At 38.0% G+C, this 7,609-nt stretch overlaps 1 protein-coding gene across 1 annotated transcript in view; it reads left to right on the forward strand.

Moving 5' to 3' along the window:
- The window catches only part of DCDC2C (doublecortin domain containing 2C), a 149,339-nt gene that overhangs the window by 116,096 nt on the left and 25,634 nt on the right, over nt 1-7,609 (forward strand). The window contains exons 6-7 of the mRNA XM_006882922.1: nt 879-1,005; nt 4,954-5,054. Coding sequence (XP_006882984.1) covers nt 879-1,005; nt 4,954-5,054 — 228 coding nt within the window. The remainder of the gene's footprint in view (nt 1-878; nt 1,006-4,953; nt 5,055-7,609) is intronic.

Genomic DNA, 7,609 nt, shown 5'->3' on the forward strand with positions numbered 1-7,609 from the left:
CTTTGGATTTCCATTCATTCATTGTTGCACATTTCCTCCATCCCAAACCTATCCCCCAGAACACTACCCTCTTGGAAAAGTAATAGAAAATTTCTATCATTGTTTTACAAACCCTCCCCCAGGTCCACTCCACCATGTAGAAGAGTATTTGATAGTCAATCAGCTGTGAAAAGAACAAACAAATCTATTTTGGAGGAAGTACAACTAGAGTGTTCAGGTTTTATTCCCCTAGTCTCCAACTTTTTAAAAAAATTGTGATTTTAATAAAAGTTTACAGAAAAGTTAGATATTCATTCATTGACTATTTCATATTTTTCTCCCTACACACCTTCCAGTTCTTTAAAAAAAATTCACTCATTTTTGCATAATTTCTTCACCCCTCCACTCTAGTTCACTTTGTTATGCACCTCTTATTCTGGATTGTTGTGTAGATTGTTCTTTAGAAGCAAGGATGGTGGAACTTCACCTCACATACTTTGAATATGTTGTTGGGAAAAGTCTGGGAAAGGTAGAGACTCCGTGAAAAACAAAAGAGCCTCAGTGAAATGAATTGACGTGGTAACTTCAACAGTGTTCTAGAGGATGATGGAGATTGTGAGGATGGTGCAGGATAGGGCAAGGTTTAGATCTCTTGTTCATAGAGCAGCTGTGAATCATAGTTGACATGATGGCACCTAGTAAAAGCAACTTTATGGAAGGGAAAATGTATGGAATAGTCTGTACTATGCTACAGGTAAGTCATCTTCTGAGGTCTGAAAGCCATTCCATTGTTTATTCTAAGAAGCATTATGTTTCCGCAGCCAAAACTCAAGGTAATAGTTAAGGTTCTTTTTACTCCTCTATCATTATGGACTTTTAATTCACAATTTGTATTTTAGGAGGATCCTGAAGGAAAATCACCTCCTAAATATGAAGCCACACCAGCTAAGAAAGAAGAGTCTGTTTATTATGCTAAAGAAAGGAAGGAAGAACCTTTGGTAAAATCTTTAATCACCAGTGGCCCAGGTAATACAGAATTTCATTTTGCCATAGAGTAAAATACGCTTCCATGTTAAAAATACATTTTCTTCAGATGAATATTCTACTACAAAAATGTTTCTCAATTTGCAACTATTTGATTTATTAATAAAATGTTCAGCGCGGAAAAACAAAGTTTCAATGCTGCAGGCAATAAGTACTTTAAATAGAAAGAATTCAAAGATAACTGATGTTGTGAGGTGCCAATGAGCATTAATTATGTTGTTGTAAGTAGGTCACTGTGAGTCACAGGCAACTTGATGGCACATAACCACAACATGTGTACCTTAGAGATGGCTGTATTACCCTCTTAAGGACCAATTACATAGAAAATAACCAACAAACAAATCAATCCTCTCTTGAGGAAAGAATAGAAATAAAAGCGATCTAATTTATGTCTCTTGAACATACCATAGACCACCATGAAAACAAATAGATCTGTATTAGTGAGAGTGAAACCAAATTTCTCCTTGGAAGCTAGAAATTTGAAGCTCTGTCTCACATTCTTTGGACACATGGCCAGGAGGAAGGGGTCCTTGGAGAAGGACATCATGCTCGGAAGGGTGGAGGGACAGCACAGGAGAAGGCGACTCTGATGAGATGGATTGGTACAGTCACTGATATAATGGAGGTAGATGTGTCGGAGTCAGTGAGACTGGATCAGGACAGGACAAGCTTCAGAACTTCAGGGTCACTATGAGTCACAGGTGACTTGCGGCACATAACAACAAATTTGTTTGCTTTTTTAGTGTGAAAAAGGTACTTTTTTATATTTGAAAGATTACTCCAGTTTTACACAGATAACATGTACTTTGTATGGTTTTGCAACTATTCAAGCCCTTATATATTAGTTTCTTATACACTCTATGCATGCTGTATGTGTGAACATTGTTTATGTGGGCACCTGATATTTAAAAAATCTGATAACCCTTAAAAGCAATTTAAAAATAATATCATTTTGAAACATTCCACTGCTGAGGTTGTTGTTACAAACATCGTTGAACTCTTACTGAATGCTAGATTTTTTTTACTAGGCTTTACTCTTGCTGTATGTGTTCCATTATATGTGCTGCTTATAAGATATTTAAGTTTTGTGGTTGGTTCTAGAGAAGAGAGGAAGACAGTGAGAAGTAAAGCTCCTTCTTTATTTCTCTCTAGCACCTGGAAACTTTTGGAAATAATTTTTCTTAAAACTTTCTTCTCTGCTGATTCTATTACTATATAATACAGCTTTTGTTTCCACTCTCATTATTAGGATTATATCTTAGTTATTCTATTGCTCTTCTATTTGCTTCCAAGTGAAGTTTGGGCTTTTCCTAAAAATTTAATCTTGATACATTCCCCCTTCTAATCTCTACTTTTTCAACTTTACAAATGAATAAATTGTCTTACTTTGTGCTAGGCATTCACTTAACACTGAATCTGGGGAAGATGTCCCTCCACACAGCTAGCTGGTAGGGGAGGCAGATCTATGAAGAAATATTCAGTACTGATATGACAACCTAATAATAATGAGATTTAGACTAAAATAAAAGTATATTTAACCTATACCTCTCTGAAGTATAGTATTATAATGTAGACTGTTATTGCTAGGTACCATTGCATAATACTACATGTCATAGTGACCCTAGGAAAAACAGATCTGAATGTTGCCCTTTCCTGCACCATCCTCACATTTTCTGCCATGCTCAAGTCCATTGTTACAGCCTATATGTTAATCCATTTCCTTACAGGCCATCCTCCCTATGTGTAAAACCATTTCCTTGATGATTCTAAGGAAGTAGATTGGCCTGTCTAGCTTCTCTTTGAAGGACAGCCTGGTGTAGAAGGAATATGGGCTTTGGAATTCAAAGTTTGACCATAGCCCTTGCAAAACTACGGATAAGTATGTTATCTAAAAGATGAGGATAAAGAGTTAGTTTATGGTTCTTGTATTAACTGTAAAATACTCAGATGATTGCTCAAGACATAGTATCTTTTTTATGAATAGACCTGGAAATTTAGTGTGTAATGTGCTAGGCTGCTAACTCAAAAGCTTGGCAGTCTAGACCTGGCAAGTGCTCTTCAGAAGAAAGGGAGGGAGCCTTCTTCCATAAAGATTCACAGCTTCAGAAACCCAAGGAGGACCACCCTGAGTAGGAGTCAGCTTGCCTGCAATGAGCTTTAATGTCCTCGTTTATCTCAGCTTCCATCTTTCCACTCATGAGAGTAGAAATTCATGGAGTTCCAGATTCCGGTAATGGTTCTTTTGAGCTGAAGGTTAGGAAAAGAGATGAAGGACAAGAATGTAACAAGTGAGGAATGAAGTAGATCCAGAGTCTCTGGGTAGTAAAAATTGCTAGTGTGCTTGGGTGTTAACTGAAAGATTAACACCAAGAGGTGCCTTAGAAGAAAGGTCTGGTAATCCGCTTCTGAAAAAATGACTCTTTGAAAATGCTACAGGGCACAAATTTACTCCGATATAAGCACTTCATAGTGGGAACTGGCTTGACAATTGGTTGATTATTAAGATATGTACATAATTCTTGAATGAGAAATAGAATGGACATGCTATTAGAATTTTCCATTGTATAGGAACTTTCTGGTACTCCCAGCAGAAGTTGCCTTTAAACGTAACTGAACTCATAGACCAACACATTTACATGGTTTTGGATGTTCAGCATTGTTGCTTCTTTTCTTTTTGCTAGCATCTCTTGCTTTTGATCAGGATGTGGATAAACTTTTCAAGATCTTGGAATTTCATGAGTATAAGACATCCAAAAGTCATGCTATATACTTATAATTTTATCCATTAAGGTGAATGGTTCACAATGTACAACTTTAACAGTTAAAATCTAAGAGGAATCCTAGTGGAACAGTTATGGAAATGTTTGGCTGCTAACTAGAAAGTCACCAGCTTAGATCCAACAGTCACACCATAAGAAAAAAGATGTGATAATATATTTCTGCAAAAATTTGTAGCTTTGGCAGATGTATAGGGTAATTCCTTATACTGTATAATCGATATGTGTCAGAATTCACTTGCCAGCAGTGGATATGCTCAGACTTAGTTGGTTAACCCTCAATTCTTAAATATACTTCAAAGTAGTAGAGTTGTGTTTTTTAAAATATGTTCTGTGATTCAGATGTCTCACCATTTGGTAGGATTGCTTCTTTTTTATATTTAAGTGAATTAATGTGATACACATTTTGTTGAAAATATAGTATATTTCAGCTCTTACAATGAACATAGCAGTGGACAGGGTGCAAAGATGACCAAGACTTTCAGGGGCTAGAGTCTTGTACGGAGACAGATACACAGATAATGCTGAAATCAAGGCCTCTGAGCTGAGTGTCTCTTTCAGTTGTTGAGGATTGTGTGGTCAATATCAACTCATATCAATCCCATGTGGCTGAGTAGAACAGCCTCATAACAAGAGTAGAATGTCAGATTTTTCTTTCCCAGGTAAGTTTGGATGATTTAATTAGCAGGGTTTTTGTTGAGTACTTCATTGGGAGCTCTGGTGGCTTAGTGGTAAGGAATTGCATTGATAACCTAAAGACATGGTGTTCAAATCTACCAGCTGCTCTGCAAGAGAAAGAGGGACAGACTCCTCTCATCTAGTTTACTGCCTCTGAAAATCTGCTGGAGGATCAACTATGAGTTGGTTCCAACTTGAGACTACATAAAAACAGCAATTTCTCAGGGAGCAAAATAAAAATGTTATAGGAAAATAGAATGAGGATTACTGGGAAGTCTGTGGTTACTGGGCCAGATTTCCTGCTTGATGACAAAAGAAGTTAAAATATGTCAAGTTTTGCTTGCTCTTATTGTATCTTTGTTTTAGGTGAGAAAATATGTAATCTAATTTTTCAATTGGTTTGGAAAAAAAAAATCAATGTTTTCTCTGACTCATGGCAACCCTGTGTCAAATATATTTATTTATGGTCCCGCAGAAGGTGATGTGTATAAAGCTCGGACTTCCAACACAGAAATTCAAGGAGCAACAGATGTAAAAGAGGATCAAGATGTGAAAGTGGAAGTACCTGTGGATCAGGTATGTTTATGCTGGGGATACTGGATGATTTTAGACTACTATTCTCATCTACCTTCTTTTTGCCAACTCTGCAGCTTGGAATATGAAGAATAGATGACTCTTTCACTTGTACCCCTTAATTCTGATCCATCATTCCTTGCTTTCTTTATAGTCTCACACTCAATTTCCTCTTCCCCAAGTTAACTCTAGCGTCTGTTAGTTTCTAGAATGTTCTGTGGTAACTCTAGCTATTATTCATCCTTAAGATTCTGTATTAAGCATTTTCATAGCTGCAAATTTATTTCCTCTTAGGATCTGCTACTATATGGACCCTTACTGAAGTTTACAACTACATACTTAGAATAATAATTACTTGGTTAATGTCTCAATCCCCAATTAATCCATAAGCTCCATAAAGAAAGGATATGGTGTGCTTTGACCACTACAGTAACCCTCCAACTAACTGATTCCTTGGTAAGCAAAATTAAACACAGAACCTAAGGTGGATGATTTTAATATGTGGCCCTCAGGCATGGTTTTCATTGTTTTGGGTCAAGCATTCTTCTAAGTGGTATAGCACTGGTCTGTCCATTCGCTGTACAGAGTTAACTCGTGGTTACTGTGTTGCTAAATACTGTGACACTGAGGCATCAAATGTGATAATGTTTGTCCATGGTGGACAGTATTTTATGGTGGTGGTTGTTGTTGTTAGGTGTCATCGAGTTGTAGATGACTCATAGCGACCCTATGAATGAAAGGCCAGAGCACTGTTCACAAAGTTTCTGGAGGCAAGCCATTTCAGAAGTGGAAGCCACTCCTGCTTCCATGCTTGTTTTAATGGGAAGCTCCACCAAACACTGTCCACCATGTATGACCATTATCACATCTGGCACATCAGCGTCACAGTGTTTAGCATCACAGCAACCACCAGCTACCTCTGTACGGCAATGCACAGACCAGTGCTTTACCACTTAGAAGAATGTTTGACAATTTTTAAAAACCCAACCAATTTGAACCAGATCTGAGGGCCACAGATTAAAATCATCCACCTTGGGCTTGGTATCATAACTTTCTGTCCACTAGGCCAAGCTTGGAAGCAGGAATGGCATCCACTTCTGAAATAGCTTGCCTCCAGAAATGCTATGAACTTGGAGAAACGATGAAAGTTACACAATTGTTCAGGTCTTTTGTTCATAGGGTCACTATGAGTTGTCTATGACTCGACAGCACTTAACAACAAACAACAATACCAATTTTAGCTTTTGATGTTGTTGCTGTTGTTGTTGATTGCTGTCAAGTTGAGCACAACTTATAGCAATCCTACGAACAGAAGGCCTGAAGACTTTCTAGAACTATTGTAATTTATCAAAGTTCATGGAGTTTCCAGAGGCATGTTGTTTAGGAATTGGACACTACTCCTTCTTCCAATCAGCTTATGATAGCTACCCTTATATCTGGATTTAGTGAAGTGATTCAGATATAAGAACATAGTGCAGTGTCTGGCACACAGTGGACAATCAAAATTTCCTTTTTTCTGTGTCACAGAGGATTGGGATGTGGAGTCCTTAGAAAGGTATAGAAGGAAAAGGAAGGAAGTAAATGAGTAGGACTTTGTAGGGGGATATGGAAGAATGAGAAAGAGATGCTTCCATGATTTAGTGGTCTGGGTACTTATGTCAGAGTGAAAGCAATAATGAAAATATGCATAGGTTTGTGTAGTAATGATGTTGCATAGAAATTCTTAGCATCATGAAAGATAGAGGAGTCAGGAGGAAGGATCATAGTAGAGGGTAATTGTTGCAAACCACAATCCTTTACACAATGCCTGGAAGAAATGAACATAAAGAGACAAACACACACAGAAGACAAGACAGGACTGCTGCAAAGAAAAACACACTCACACAGACAGGACAAGATACGACAGTGGTGTGGATCTGCGTATATTAGAATATATAGGAGTCTAAGCTATGATCTCATTTTTGGGGGTTTCCATAGAATCATAATAAACAGTGATCTCATATCTCAGTTTCATAGAATCATAAAAGAGAAACAATAGATCAAGGGAGAGCATACACTCTGTTCCTTGTGATAAATGGTGCTTTTCACATGAAAGGAGTTGGGAGACTGAGACGACTTACGATATATGATTTACGGGAAGAGAGACCTCCAAGTTCCCAGTCCATTGCAGGACAGAGGACAAAGGTTTCTCTTTAATTATTAAACCAGAGAGTTACCTGTTTGCAGGCTGAACTCTCAATAACTCCGAAGCCCACTCGCTTTCGAGCTGGGCTCCCAATAATGGAGTCCGGTCCTCAGGGTTATCCTAAATGTTGGCCTTTCTCTCCCCTCCCCCCATTATAGTACGCCATTTCTAGTCTTCAGCTACCTTAACTGCAGAAAGATGGTCTTGCCAATCAGTATGGTTGTGCAAATCAGCATCAGCTTTGGGACTAGGATAAGAGAAAGAGTGCTTCCCACATTGAGCAGCAAGACTTAAGCCAGGTCTTTCCTCATTAGATCAGACAGGACTCATGTACATATCACAATCAAGTGTTTGCTCAGAAAAAGTCATTTAC

The sequence above is a fragment of the Elephantulus edwardii genome, unplaced genomic scaffold (genome assembly GCF_000299155.1).
Source record: "Elephantulus edwardii isolate Elephantulus edwardi_28Jun2011 unplaced genomic scaffold, EleEdw1.0 scaffold00025, whole genome shotgun sequence".
Classification (NCBI taxonomy): Eukaryota; Metazoa; Chordata; class Mammalia; order Macroscelidea; family Macroscelididae; genus Elephantulus; species Elephantulus edwardii.